The sequence below is a fragment of the Wasmannia auropunctata genome, unplaced genomic scaffold, assembly GCF_000956235.1.
Source record: "Wasmannia auropunctata unplaced genomic scaffold, wasmannia.A_1.0 LD336055.1, whole genome shotgun sequence".
Lineage (NCBI taxonomy): Eukaryota > Metazoa > Arthropoda > Insecta > Hymenoptera > Formicidae > Wasmannia > Wasmannia auropunctata.
Genome location: NW_012026835.1, coordinates 1,276,392 through 1,292,144, shown reverse-complemented (window position 1 = coordinate 1,292,144; position 15,753 = coordinate 1,276,392). Strand labels below are relative to the sequence as shown.

Genomic DNA, 15,753 nt, shown 5'->3' with positions numbered 1-15,753 from the left:
TTTCAACAGTCAGGTCGCGGGATCTAGCGGAAAAGTTTGGTATCATATACTAAAATTGCGTGAATACCGCAGCCGATAACTAGCGATATGCTATAGGGAGCTTGTCCGCGATAATTTACGTTTGTCAGCCTGATTTCAAGTTTCGGTATATAGAATATAGATCGTGCTTCTCGTGGAAAAAAATTACTTATCAAATGGTGAAAGAATTCAGCTGTGTGTGATTGTATATGTAACGTCATAGATATGCTTACATCTGGAGCTAATCGCTATCCGTGTCGAATGGATTGTATTTAAATTGCCTGATGAATCGTTACCCAGAAATTTCTAACTTCAGATACGAAGACGTTCTCGTGGTTGAATGTAACGCAAGTTTATTAATCTTAAATCGAAAAGCGAGTAGAGCGAGCGTTTGACATTACAGTGTTGACGTTCGACGGCGTGACATCATAATCGTATGACTAAGTCGGATATATATATATTATTTTGTATTTTCTTATACGCACAAGTGTCAAGTATTGGTGAATGATATTCCGAAAGATTTACTCTAATTTTTTGCGTAAGTGTACTTTATATTCAGTCGAGCGTGAATTTTATTCCGTTTACTCCGAATATCTATGCAACGCCTCCTTCTTCTCCTTCTCCAAATATACAGTTAGCTGTTGTGTTGTTGATCTGAATTGCGACGCGTAAATTTTTTATATATCCGAAGAACAGTCGTTTTAAATTATTATCTATGTACTATTGACATTTTTTTATTTAGTGATTTCAAGATGATCGCATCGGAAGTTGGCTCCACAAATACAGAGCCTGTCCACATCAGGATCACGAGTGAGAAAGCTCCTTTGATCAATGGCAGGAGTGTACTTCAACGACTGAGTAATATCTTTAAGATCGGAAGGACAACACATTCCGAGGGAGATGGCTACGTTGAGTTTGGCACTCTTGGCGTGGATAACACTCGTACATTGGGAACTTTTGCTGGTGTATTCAGCCCAGTTACACTGTCTATGTTCAGTGCCTTAGTTTTTATAAGAATGGGTAAGTAGTAATTCAGAAAAGTTTCTCATACCTCCAGAGTATATTGATAAGTACCTTGGTAATATTATATTAATTATTGATTTTTATTTTTAGGATACATTGTGGGTAATGCAGGGTTATTTGTGACTTTAGTTCAGTTTATTATAGCATATGGTATTTTATTATTCACAGTCGCGTCTGTCTGCGCTATATCGACCAATGGTGCTGTAGAAGGTGGTGGCGCTTACTGTATCCTTTTCTTCGTGAGCAGCAGTTCCAGCTGCCTATTACTTCCATTAAATAAACTCTATTCATTCTCCAATTTTATCTTTATTTATCTGACAGTGGTAGACCAACTATACCAGCTCATGTTTCAAGATAGCTTATCTGTAGATTGGCTCTATGCCACTTGATATTATAATATGCTGTTATGATAGCTGAGAAATTTATTTTTCGTACATTATAAAATATTGCTTTAATTGTAATATAATAATAATTAGAGCATATTTTTTATCCAATTTAATAAAAATATCAAAAGTATTTTCCTATTAATCTATATATGCAGTTATGATCAGTCGTACATTAGGACCCGAATTTGGTGGCTCTATTGGCACTCTCTTTTTCATGGCCAATGTAGTGTCCAGTGCACTTTGTATCTCTGGATGTGCTGAGGGTTTGGTTGAAAATTTCGGCCCATCCGGTTATTTGAGCGGCAAAACTGGACTCATACCAGATGGCCGATGGTGGAGATTTTTATATTGTTCCATCTTAAATACTGCCAATCTTATAGTTTGTCTTATCGGAGCTGCAATGTTCGCAAAAACCAGCGTTGCAATTTTAGCAGTTGTCTGCATCTGTTTGGCTAGTGTTGTTATCAGTTTTTTAACTCAAGGTGCAATAGAGGTAAATAACTTTATAATCTAAATATAAAAAGTATCTTATGTATTTCATATTTTCTTTGGCCGAATTTTAATTAATAAATATTTATTACGTCTTCAGATACCAATACCAGATGCAAATACATTGGTGCAAAATGTAACAAATCATGTAAATGGAAGTTACACGGGTCTCCTGTCTTCTACGCTTTCCAACAATCTCTATTCGAATTATAGTGCTGATTACTCGAGCGGAGGAACTATGACGGATTTTGCGAGCGTCTTTGGTGTACTGTTCAGCGGTGTAACTGGAATAATGGCAGGAGCAAATATGAGCGGTAAATAAGACTACATATTTGTCTTTGATATATTCTTTTTTCTCTTCTTTGATTACATGATTACAATTAATAGGAGAGTTGAAAAATCCCGGTCGAAACATTCCACGTGGGACATTATCCGCGGTATTATTCACGTTCATATGCTACATTTTGTTGTCTGTATTGACCGCTGCTACTACTAGCCGTTTTCTCCTGCAAAACAATTTTATGTACATGATGCCGATTAATATTTGGCCACCGTTCGTCGCCGTTGGCATTCTCACAGCTACATTTAGCGCTGGCTTAAGCAATTTGATAGGTTCTAGCCGAGTGTTGGAAGCATTGGCCAAAGACAACGTATTTGGTAAGTAATTAATTAATAATAAGTAATCGATAATATATAAAATTAATAATGACAATAAGAGTTTCATTTATAATTATGTAATTAAATATCTTTGCTTTATATTCATTTTCCAGGTTCGGGATTAAATTTTATCACACAAGGCACATGGCGCGGCAATCCAATAGCAGCCGTATTAACCTCGTGGATTTTGGTTCAGACAATCTTGCTTATCGGCTCATTGAATACTATTGCTCAAATTAACTCGGTACTGTTTCTTCTAAGTTATCTCGCTACTAATCTTGCGTGTCTTGGATTGGAACTTGCTAGTGCACCAAACTTTAGGTATTTTACTTAAGTACATCTACACAATTATTTTAATTATGATTAGTATACAATTTACCTTTTGTAAATAAATTTAAATCTTTCAGGCCAACATTTAATTACTTTACATGGCACACAGCGACTATAGGTCTTCTTGGAACGTTGATAATGATGTTTATAATCAACAGTATTTATGCTTCCAGTAGCATAATTTTATGCTTAATATTGATCATCGTGCTACATTTATTCTCGCCGAGTAAAAACGCACCGTGGGGCAGTATATCTCAAGCATTGATATTTCATCAAGTCAGAAAATACTTGCTAATGTTGGATTCGCGCAAGGATCACGTTAAATTTTGGCGTCCGCAGATGTTACTGATGGTCGCGTCTCCGCGTTCCGCCTGTCCTCTCATCGACTTTGTGAATGACTTGAAGAAGGGAGGACTTTATGTTATTGGACATGTGAAGGTTGGCGAATTTACCGGTCAAAGTAGCGATCCTACGATAGAGGAATATCCGCACTGGTTAAGTTTAGTTGATCATATGAGAGTTAAGGCCTTTATCGAATTGACCGTGACGAAGACGGTGCGCGAAGGCATGCAACATTTAATAAGACTGTCTGGCATGGGTGCGATGAAACCGAATACGATCGTTCTCGGTTTTTACGATGAAGAAACGCCGAGGAACTTTTTCTTGGATTCGCAATACGCGACGACGATGTTTGAAAATAGTACAACGCTTCCGAACAACACTGTGTTCCCTCTGAGACAAGCAACGGGCGAAAAGAATCTAGATCCCGTTCAATATGTCGGTATGTGCTCGGATGTTCTGAGATTGAAGAAGAATTTATGTCTATGTAGAAACTTTCATCTGTTAAATAAAGCACAGTTAACGAAGTAAGTAGAAGTACTCATTATCGTAAAAATATAATTTATAACGTCTCTATTGTTATACGTAGTAATTTGCAAATTAAACATTTGCTTTCAGAAATTCAAATTTGAAATATATTGATGTATGGCCAGTCAACTTTTTTCAACCAACCGATCAAGACCCATTCGATACAACGTCGTTATTCATGCTTCAGCTCGCATGTATCATCAACATGGTACCCAGTTGGAAAAATCTACATCTCAGAGTGTTCCATTGCGAAACTACAGACAGCAGTGAAAGTTTAAGTATTTCAGATTCTCCCAATTCGTTGAACGAATATCCGAGAATCTCGAACGAGCACAGGATTCGAAAATCATTGAATTTGCTAAGAATTTCTGCATCGATTAAAAAAATCCCAGAGTGGGGAGAGCAAATCCAAGGGTTAAAGGGTAGGCCTCTGCTTGAGCCGAAAAATCAATATGAATCAAGTACAGAGTCCAATAACGCTTTGAGTAACATGTCCCGAGCTTATATATTGGGGTAAGCATTACAACTGATTGACTACAATCTAATTTTTTTACAGAGAAAAAAGAAAAAAACTTTTTAATGAATAATTGTACTTTTTTTTTAAGCGTCAATCAACTAATAAGGCAATATTCTTCTCAAACTGCAACAACATTCATTTATTTGCCTGGCCCACCAGCCTCGAACACTTGGGATGAGGATGACATGTATCGACAGTATCTACAATCGTTGACAGAATTAACTGTCGATTTACCACCGACAGTTTTAGTACACGGTGTTAGTGCTGTTACGTCAACCACCTTATAACAAAATGTATGAATATAGATATGGAAATGTTTATGACATTCTCCATTGGTAACAAGAGAAGATACTTGAGAAGATATAAACTTAAATTAGATTTTAAATTATCATTTCTTATAATACTACTTACTAATTTAAGAAAAAGTTATATTAAATACACAAAAGATTGGCTATAACTATAATTTATTATATCATTAATAATTGATATGATAATCATTTCACAGAATGTATAATGATAATAGCTAGAGTATCGCAAAGCAATAAGCATTGATTTAAGATTAACAGAAAATTTGTCACGTCCGAAAGAAAGTTTAATATTGTAAGTATTAAAATTTATTACTCTGTGATAACCCAAAAGTATCGTGTAAGAAATTCTTTGGAGACAAATATTTTTAAAAATGACTGCTAGACAAACTAAAGCTGTAAATATATATTAATGGATTATAATATATCTTACAATATATTCCATATATAAAGTACTATTATTATTGTATCGCTCTTTTATATCGTATATTTCATATTGTGAATTATTCACCAATAATTATGAATATCATATATAAATAAAAATTTATTAATATTATTGAGTATAATGTCAATAAAAATTTATTTATTACCAGTGAAAAAGTTGATGGTATTTGTAAATATTTATATGCGGTACATGAGTTTGCGTTCCATTTTATGCATAAGGGTGCCGTCCCATGGCAGAGATTTTTCACGTTACGCATACTGCATAACTATATAATCAGATCAGGCGTTACGCGATACGCGTAATATAAAAAATCTGCCATGGGACACGGCATCCTAAAAGTATCCGGTTCGAATCTTCGCTAAGTGGGGTTTGAGTCTCCGCTAAGTGAGGTTTGAATGCGCGCGCGCTATAAGTGCAGCGGGAGAATAATCAATAAAGTCAATAATTCTCCGCTAAAATGTGGTTCGAGTCTCTGCTAAGTTGGGTTCGAATCTTCGCTAAGTGGGGTTTGAGTCTCCGCTAAGTGAGATTTATAATTGAGCCTGCTCCTCTAAAATATGAATTTAGCGGAAACTCGAACTTAGCAGAGACTCGAACCACATTTTAGCGGAGATTTATTGAATTTATTCTCCCGCTGTGCACTTATAGCGCGCGTATACATGCAATTATATACATTCGAACTTAGCAAAGATTCAAACCTCACTTAGGGTGCCGTCCCATGGCATACGCGCGGTTTACGTGAAAAATCTCTGCCATGGGACCCTAGTGCGTATATTTGTATCATTAGATGCGGATAGTGGATTTGCGCTAATTTGCGTCTACAACCTCTTATCGAGGTTTATGACGCCTTTCGATGTATGTTGTTATGTATAAATACGTACGTCATACATCATACATATACACGCCCAGTAGAAGGAGATTAAAATTTGACCAATCAGAAATGAATACAAATTTAGTCCGTTTTATTCTGATTGGTTACATTAGTTTCCAATTCACAGTCCTCAATCTCCACTCCTCCAGCGCGTAGTTTGATACAGGCTTAATGAACACCGGTTACATATATATCTACGGCGTATATATATATATGTATATTTATCAATGAGGCTCTATGCCACGTTGGCAGTTTAGCGCTGCACGGTATTTTTTCGTAGAAAAGGCGTTATTCCGTCAATTTACGTATAGATATTTTTGAATATTGAAATTGTGAAAATGTCGATATGACAAAGTGCGGAAGGTGTTAAACACGAGACTTTTCGACGGTTCGAAGCGTGTGCTCGTAGCGTGCCTCAGGGTGGGGCGAAGATAAAAGTGAGAAGTGGGTAAGAAGCAAAATTTAGGCTGCTTCCTCGCGTTGCACTTGCGACTGTTTGCGACTTCACTTAATCGGCGATGATCATACGTGTCGTTAACTGTTGACCGGTACACCGACAACGATTTCATTGTTAGTACTTTGTTTAATAGCAGCGCAAGTGGTGAGAGAGAAACAGTTGTGCCTAATTGTATAAATTTTGTATGTTAGACAGTGATGTCGTCAGACATGAACCTGTTTGATTTGCTGGAGGACACGTTTCTGAAAGGGGACATTATTAAGGATGAGCTATTTGATCATAATTATGGCGACGTCATTACGGTGAGTTCTGAGTTTCCTGGCTTTATAATTACATCTAAGATTCTATTGTACTTATCATGCCGTGAGTGACTCATAGCTACCAGCTTATTTTAATCTTCAAAACAGACCTAACCACGTCACTTTTCGTAATGCTGAAGAAAAACATATGTTTAGTTTAGAAATTTGTTTGCTTAATAATCTATTGAAATTTTATTAAATATTATACTATCCGTTAAAAATTTATGATGTTAAACTGCAATGAAACACAATTAATATGCAATAGCATGATTGGGAATACAATATGCGTATATATCTGGAAATTGTAAATTATACTAATTATATAATATAATAGTATAGAGAGACAGTCGTATTATCATTTGAAGAAATTTTTACAATTCTTAATTAGATGATATACATCGCTGAAGTAAAAGGAGGTGTCACAGATTGATTTATTGTATGATATTTATTGTTGTTTTTTTTGTGAAGTCAATAATAAGAATTATTAAGGGCAAATTATCTGTATTATGATTTATTAGAATTAAACGATTTTTCTTTTATATAAAACTGATATTTGAAGATGTTATGGTAGGAAAGTTACGGCGATATTTTTCGTCACATTCTATTTCTTATTTAGTTCACTCAAGTGTCTTTTAACAACTGAAAAATTACTGCAAATATAAGAGACCTACTTAAATATACTTTCAACCAAGTTAAAGCAGAGCACATAACTGTAGAGATATATGGAAACTGAATCGAGAATTTTGGCCCAAATTTATTTTTTGAGTCAACTGTTTGTCATGTTTAAATGATTCTTTTTTATTACAATGTAATAGGCACATATCTGTTTTAAAAAAATAATTGTACGTAATAACTGAACATCATAGTTAAATAGCATAGTGCTTTGTGACTGTTAGCTTTAGTTATTTCAATTAATAATATAGTCAATGATTATAACATCTGCTTTTAAAATTGTAATTTTAATGATTTTTGCAATTACTCTGTTTATTATGAAAATTATGCGTATGTATTTTATTGTGCTCTTATCATATGTGAAATTTTGATTTACGTTTATATAAATTTACATGATACAAATATGCACGCCATGTGTTCTTACATAGTCCATATTTACTTATATTTATAAGTTGCTTATTATTTATATTGTTTTATCTCACAGTAATGTAGTTGATCTCATTATGAATTAATAATAATCTATAATTTTTATTCAAATTTAGAATGGAATTTTACTCATACTTTTATATGCTATGTATGTTATAATAAATATATTTAGCAATATATTTTGTATGATGTACATACGTGTATATGCTCTAATTCTTCAATTCTTGTTTTTTTATTGAATTACGCTTGTTTTTATTGAATTATTAGTCATATGGAGTGACTAACTTTTGACTGGGACTTGCACGATAAAACCACCTTAATCATCTAAAATCTAAAGTTTCACACCTGTTGCCAAACCTGTCATTTAAAAATCGCAATATTATTTGGAGAATAGTAACGTTAATAGAAAACGTTTTTTTTTTAAATGATGCCGTAGAATCTCTTGCTGAGAATTATTCAAGAAACAATGTTGCGGATACGAATAATACATCTTTCAGAGATAGTTTTGTCAGTGGAGGGTTTTTAACATATGGAGTGCCGATTACCCACGTGGTTTCGCGTATAACCTCAGTTCGAAGTCGCTGAAACGAGTCTCGTACGACACCATATTGTATCTGTCTGATTCCGTTGGTCGATGATTAAACTAAAAGAAAATTAAAATGAATTTTTTTAAATTAAAATAAATTTTTATTTACCACGTACGAAGCGGCGTAATTAAACGCATAGTGGCAGATGTATAATTTAAAATCTCATATTCAAAATGTAGATATGTTTAATGATAACGCCGTTATCTGTAATAATAATTGTCATTACTCATGTTAAATGCTCTTTTTTTTATCGATTTCTATTTTCTTACATCGGTCGCTTTCTATTCGTAAAAAAATTTGCAAAATTGTTTGCAAATAATTTTCAAAAAGTTTTTTTTAATGTTGCGATAGCGTTAATGTATTCGTACGGTTAATGATTAATCGGAAAGATTTTTTTTCCATTTCTTTTCGAATACGTTTGAACCAGAAATTGAGAACCCGGTCTTCACGCGGCGAATGACCTTTGGATAGGTACCGTTATGTTACGGAATTCTTCGTAACCGCAAGTCTTAACTCTTTACCTCGTGCATATACCGATATAAATTTATATTACAATTCTTTTTTTTTAACGTAATTGAGTGTATTTTACTCCTTAAAATTATATCTCAATTTTTAATTTTTATTTGTTCTTTTTAATGAGTTACAATGTAAAAGGCGTTAATAATATTTTATGTATCTTTTAAATAAAGATAAGCGCAAAAGTTCTGCTTTAATTACGAAACAATTTGCGCAGCATGCGATTGATAAGAGAATCGCTCTGCGCATTTAATTGATTTTTAAGGCTAAAGTGTATTTTTAAATCCCGCGCGAGTAACGTAAAGTTGAAAATCAAAATTAGTGAGATTATTCGTGTCGTTATATATACATATATAAGATAATAAATTTATTGCGTTGAGATTTGATAAAAAGGGTTTTTTTTTTTTCCAAAAATGTTCTGATAAATCCGATATCTCGTTTCACTGCATCCCTATCACTATTTAACGATAATACGTACTTAGCTAACGAGGTGAAACATATGTCGTGTTGATTTTAATTATGTAAGATGTAAGACAAGGTTTCTGTTATTTATTTTGCATTCTCTCTGTCTTGATTTATCTTAAACTTATGCACAATATATTTATGCACAAAAAAGATACATGCGTGTGATTTAGCGGTTTATGAATAATAACTTGTCGAATTTCTATACAAATTTTATACTGATGTCATCAAATTATCTATTTCTCTATTTTGTTGAAATGAAAGATTATCCATCAGTCACCCAGACGATGTTTATATAATTATTTCAGGCAGAAGAATACCCATCGAATTCCGATGACCTATTTGCCTCGATCTTGAAAATGGAGGAGGACCCAAATCTTGATTTCAACTTGATTGGGAAGGATCTAGAAACAATCGCGTCCTCCTCGTCGGATAGTGGACTCTCTAGTGCGCTGAGTCTTTCCTACGAACAGCAATTGAGTCCATTCCTTTCGAAGGCGGACAATAATGAGGAAGAGGAGATCATTAATTCTGACTTGAACAGTCCGCAAGATTTTGTAGACTTTGAGGCTGCGGCCAGTCCGTCTTTAGCTAGCGTAGATAGCCCTGTCAGATCTGTCATGAGCTCGAATATCGGTTCACCGATCGCCGACATGGCCGAAGAGATGGATTACGAGCAATCTTTAGTTGCCATTGTAACGCCAAACAATACTACGCCAAGCTTGAACGCTACTATCGCCACGGAACAACCGGGTGTTGATATCGGTAAGATCTTATCGCATTCAAGGGAAACATGTAAATGTCTTTTTATATGATATACTAAACGCAAGGTTTTCGGGAAATGTCATTGAATAGCATACCGTTGTTCTGATTAACATGATGCAATTTTAGCTTCGATAACATATTCATGTTTTGTAAATTACGATATACGCTTAAGACATGTTATCGATTTGACATATACTTGTTTCTTTGTTTATTTTTTCTTTTTGCTCCACCGGTTGGTGGATTATAGCGCCTTCAACCTTCTCGCAAGGTTATATAACGCTGTCATTGGTTTAGAGCTTCTCAATAATTTACAATAAAATATCAATTTTAAAAGGGATTATTTTTTTATAATTAATTTTTTTATAATTTTTTATAATCAATTTTAACAACAGATTATTTTTTTCTCTAATTTTTTATTTATGAAAGTTTATTCTGTAATGTATGAAAAGGATATATTATAGGATATATTATGTAGATTCTTATACTATCTATATTCTACAGATTCAGCACCTAAACAGCAAATTCAACCAACGCCACAAGAAAATACTGTAAATATTCGCAATTTAACATGTAACGGAAAGCGAAATATTCGACAATTGATACGCGTTACTCCAATGGGTTCTGGTAATCCACGATCTATTCTATTGCCAGTGAGTCTAAAAGATATGAAGGAAGTCCGAGCTATTAAAATCATGACAACACAAGCGAAAAATTTGAAAGGCTTCAAAATCAATCAAGCAAACATAATAAATAAACCTATTCAGGTAATATATGCAATGTAATATTTAAGAAACTCTTCAATTAAAGAAGTTTATGCATATATCTATGTGTGTGTATACCTACACATTTATATATCCATTAAGTTACATAATCAAATCTAATATATTCATCAAAACACATAATTATAGATGTATTATACTGATGTTATATTTTTGATACATATTGATATTGCGTTTAAAAATGACTTTTTTCATGTATTATAATTAGATGACTATCAAACAAGAGGATTCTAATAGTGATAAAGGTAATTCCAGTGATGAGGTGACGTCAGAAACGGACTCAACTTATCCACGACTAAAGTTAAATGCTGAAGAAAAGCGATTATTGCAAAAAGAGGGCATTACATTGCCCAGTCATTATCCGCTGACAAAGCACGAAGAGCGTGAGTTAAAGAGAATCAGACGCAAGATCCGTAATAAAATATCCGCGCAGGATTCTCGCAAGAGGAAAAAGGAATACGTGGACGGCTTGGAAGATCGCGTGAAGCAGTGTACAGAGGAAAATATAACTTTGTTGAAACGAATTAAAGCCTTGCAGTCGCAGAATCAAAGTTTGGCCGGACAATTAAAAAGACTACAAGCGCTCATACAAAAGGGTAACAAGAGCGCCCAACCGGCAACTTGTCTGATGGTCTTGCTGCTTTCGTTAGCTCTTGTCGCTCTACCGAATTTGCGACCACATTCCAACAATAATAATGATTTAACACAAGAACAGGAGCAGCCTGAGAAAACATCGCTCGCAGGTAAGTTCTAGATGTAATACATCATAATATTTAGATATGAAATTCAGTGCAAACACTTGAAAGTCGAAATATCTTCTGTTAGATAATGTGAATTGAAAACTTTTTCATGCTTATCCTTGATATTTCATTATTTACACAGACTACAAAACAGACAAGTGTCAATAATGACTTCAATAAGTTGCAGACATTGATAAGAATATCTGCAAGATTGTACACATTACGTAACATTAGAAAATGAAATTAATTCAAGATTTTTTGCATCAAACTAACTTATGAATTTCAAAATATTTAAAGTGCAAATAAAATTGTTACAATATAATTTGCATACATATTTCGCATACATTCGAAGATATATTACAAAAACACATATTATATAATGTGAATTTTAATGCTATATTATTATTGTTAAATATTGTTTGCAAGAATGTACGTTTACATGTACATGTTTGTTTCGTTTTCGTATAAAATAATTTAGTCCGTATTGAACTGCTTACATAGCAGATTCCATTTGAACAAATAAATGTTCTCGAATTTCGTCATAGTTGCACATTGCAAAGTAACCGACGCATGTAGTATTTTATATAGTGTTCAAATTTTGCAGGAAATCGTTTAATCACGAGTTATTTAATAAATTTAAAAATGATATTTCATGTTCTATAATTCGTGGGAAATTAATTTTTTCTATATTCAAATGCATATGTAAAACTTGGGATAGACAATACAAACCAAAAGATGTAAACCAAAAGGATAAACTTAAAACAAAGTTAATAAAAAAAAATTTATATACATATGAGAACAGTGAAAACTGTCACACGCTCTCTTAAACTTGGGATCGTTAAAAAGTAGTCTTACTACTTTCTAAAAGAGGGCAGGAAAACACTGGTCCTTTCACTGACTCATTTATTATTCAGACTTTTTTCATGTAATTTATGTAGACATCCCTATTAAAATAAACTGACTTTTAAATGAAGGATAAATATAAAGAGTAATCAAAAAGTATGAATATTCTTTACTTATCATCAATAAAAGTTAATTATAAAAAGTACTATAAATACAATTCATTCTTTTTGCCGGATACATTCTGTGTTTCTATATTAAAATTGCCGTGTTACCGGCGATTGAAGCTTCTTTTCCCCAATGTTTAAAAATTCATATCTTTCAAAAAAATAAAGATATAAACTTCTTTCTGGGCTCATCTTAAAGATAAATTATGTGGCTATTTTCTAAAAAATCGTAATTTTATTTAAAAATGGCCGATTCAATATGGCCGATTATAACGTTATTTTATTGAAAATTGTTAAAATTTGTTTAATTAAAATGTAATTTGGTATAAATGTTATTGGAAGATGTATGGGATTCAATACGCAACGCGCGCGAATCGCGCGCCTGTTATGTACTAGTGTCTGATAAATTATAGAATGGACTCGAAAATCTTAATAAATTATCTGCTATATAATTACTGCCGGTATAATAACGTAAGCTATAGTCATAGTCAAACTATATTCTATGGAACAATTGTTTTAATTTTAGGTCGCTCGAGGACTTTACTGTATACGAAGCAGCTAATGGATGAAGAATTGCAGCAGTACGGTGAGTTGTTGCAGGAGGTCGAAGGCCTTCTGGATCATGACTACAGCCCAGTAATACAGATGCCTCTCTACAAACGTCCCCGCATTGACAATGAAGCTACTCCTAAGTACGTCTCTTCTATAAATCATGTCGGAGGAACGCTTGGCTTGAAGTCAGATCTTGCCATCTCAAAGAAGAAGAAACAATATATCGAACCACCGTTGGATGATATATGGCCGCCGCCAAATCCAGGCGGGCAGAAAACAGTCAAAGTGGATAAGCTCGAAGCTCTTACTAACGAACTCAAGATCAACATCTCTGACGCCGAAGGCACTAGAACAGTTCTTGTCAAGATGCCTCAGGATAAGTAAGACGTGTTTACTTTTGTGTGCAGCGATACAGTAGTATCTTATTTTAGCTTAGGAATTCACGACGATTAGAAATATATTTTATTATTAGAGCGGCAGTAAAGTAAATTTGTTTCCTTTGGTCGTTTTAAAAATTATTGATAGTCAACGTCATTAAAACAACTTTTTGATATCAATAATTGAAATAATAACTATGTTCAAGAGACGCAATAGTTATACAACCGTTGAATAAAAAAATATTGCGAATAAATATCTATGTATAGATATAGATAATTATTTTTTAAAGGCCAATTATTCAGTTGTATTTTCTACATGCGGCCAATATATTTCTCAGCAGACATCGAATTGTCGATACTATTAACATAATGATTTAATAATGTTAAACTGTGAACCGCAGACGGCCGCAGTCATACAACAATCTTATTCGCTAAATGTGGTTCACATATACATATTTGTATGTGTATGTGAGTGGGAAATGGAGGGATGGAGCAAAAGGGGGATGCTCTATGTGCAAAATTTTCTAAGAATTTTTAATGATTAGATGACTTTTATTTACTATTTATATGAAAAGCAGTATGAATACTATTATTCTTATTATAGAATTTTATGATTATAATTATTATCGATATTTTTAAAATAATGATATATATAAGATACTTTTTGTAAATAATTCAACATATATGTATACATAAAATTTATATACATACAATTATCGCTTTAATGTTAAACGAGAAATGAAATAAATATATCTCTACAATTAATAATGAATTCAAATTTACAATTATCATGTAAATATATATTCACACACATGTATGAATAGCTTTGCCCTAAAAAATAATAAATACTATATATACATATATACACACACATACATACACGACATGCTATATTAATCATATGCTTCTTACATTACTTCTAATCTCTGTCTTTAATTTCATTTAATTTTCAGTTTTCAATTTGACATTGTTCAATTGAAGCTTTTATCTCTTAAATTATTACAATATAATTCATATACTTATTCTATTTTATATAAGTTATGCCAGTATTTTTTTAATAACCGAAAAAAATAATGATCATATTATCTCGAAAAATATGCGTATTTGCGTTTATGGATATTTTGTATGCATTTGTGTGTCAATCATGCTTCTACATGTGATATTCATTCTTTAAAAAGTAATGTTTAGAATAATACAGCATAAGTTATTATTTTATATATGCAATAATGTGTAAGTTACCCATGAAAAATTATGAAAAATGAATTATTCTAATTCCATGAGTTTACAAAAATGTTTAAGGCAAGCAAGAACATGGCACAGTTTTCGCCAAAAAGACTGTATTCTAAATAAATTGAAGTAAAATATATATTCTTTGTTCCAAATTCAAAATATTATTTATCTTGCACACAAAACGTACTAAGTTTAGTATAAGTTAAAGAGATAGATCATAAGTTTTTCATATTATGTGCAATATATATATATGTATGTTTACTATGTGCACGAAAATGTAAATAAAATATATTATTGATGCATGACAAATCATTTTGTTAATAACTTGTACTTACACATTTATTCAGAAATATTGGCGAGAAATTAACTGAATCAGCATGTTCAAAAGAATATAAACTTTAATAATTCTGTTTATTTCCAAAAGTATAATATATGCATGCTATATTTTTATATACATATAGAATGATAAAATGTCTTCTGTGTAAACTTATTAAGATCACCATGCTATAAACTTTATTCAGTATATGTGTATTGATATTAATAAAATGTTTGTGTGAAAAATTACACAATTTTTTTTAGATTTAATAGTTTTATATAGAATAGATATAATATATACAATTTATATTAATATCTTGAAATTGGTTATTACATTATATCAAATTATATTATCCAAGAAATATTTATGCAATAAATATAAATAAATCAAAATGGAGAACATGAAATAATTCTAATTGTAAAGTTAAAAATTAGTACAGATTTAATTAAAAAATTGAGAAAACAAATTACATTAAAATTGCAAGATGAGTAAAAGAGAATATTAACAAAATTAATTATTATAGTATAACCTAACCATAAATTATTGCCAAACTTAACCTAATCTGTTCGTAAGAGAGCGGTCCGGTCATAGCTGCGATCGGCTACGACTATGGTTTCAGCGCCTCTAGTTCAAAAACGTGGACATTGAACTACGTAGCCA

At 32.4% G+C, this 15,753-nt stretch overlaps 2 protein-coding genes across 5 annotated transcripts; both read left to right on the top strand.

Moving 5' to 3' along the window:
* The first annotated feature begins 139 nt into the window (after positions 1-139).
* LOC105450850 (solute carrier family 12 member 9) lies at positions 140-5,129 on the top strand. 2 transcript variants are annotated; one of them, XM_011690923.1, is made up of 10 exons: positions 140-360; positions 761-1,038; positions 1,132-1,266; positions 1,583-1,920; positions 2,017-2,230; positions 2,304-2,573; positions 2,687-2,894; positions 2,981-3,769; positions 3,861-4,283; positions 4,376-5,129. In XM_011690923.1, the coding sequence occupies exons 2-10, from the start codon at positions 771-773 to the stop codon at positions 4,572-4,574; spliced, it is 2,844 nt and encodes a 947-aa protein (XP_011689225.1). In that variant the 5' UTR covers positions 140-360; positions 761-770; the 3' UTR covers positions 4,575-5,129. The 2 variants fall into 2 exon arrangements, with proteins under 2 accessions (XP_011689225.1, XP_011689224.1); XM_011690922.1 differs by having other exon boundaries at positions 140-556.
* Positions 5,130-6,106: 977 nt separating this feature from the next.
* On the top strand, positions 6,107-14,114 carry LOC105450847. Of its 3 annotated transcripts, none has more exons than XM_011690918.1 (6): positions 6,107-6,356; positions 6,557-6,667; positions 9,636-10,092; positions 10,594-10,856; positions 11,080-11,614; positions 13,145-14,114. In XM_011690918.1, exons 2-6 carry the CDS (start codon positions 6,563-6,565, stop codon positions 13,552-13,554), a joined length of 1,770 nt encoding a protein of 589 aa, XP_011689220.1. In that variant the 5' UTR covers positions 6,107-6,356; positions 6,557-6,562; the 3' UTR covers positions 13,555-14,114. The 3 variants fall into 3 exon arrangements, with proteins under 3 accessions (XP_011689220.1, XP_011689219.1, XP_011689218.1); XM_011690917.1 differs by having other exon boundaries at positions 6,107-6,478; positions 6,561-6,667; XM_011690916.1 differs by having other exon boundaries at positions 6,107-6,478.
* Positions 14,115-15,753: the final 1,639 nt, after the last annotated feature.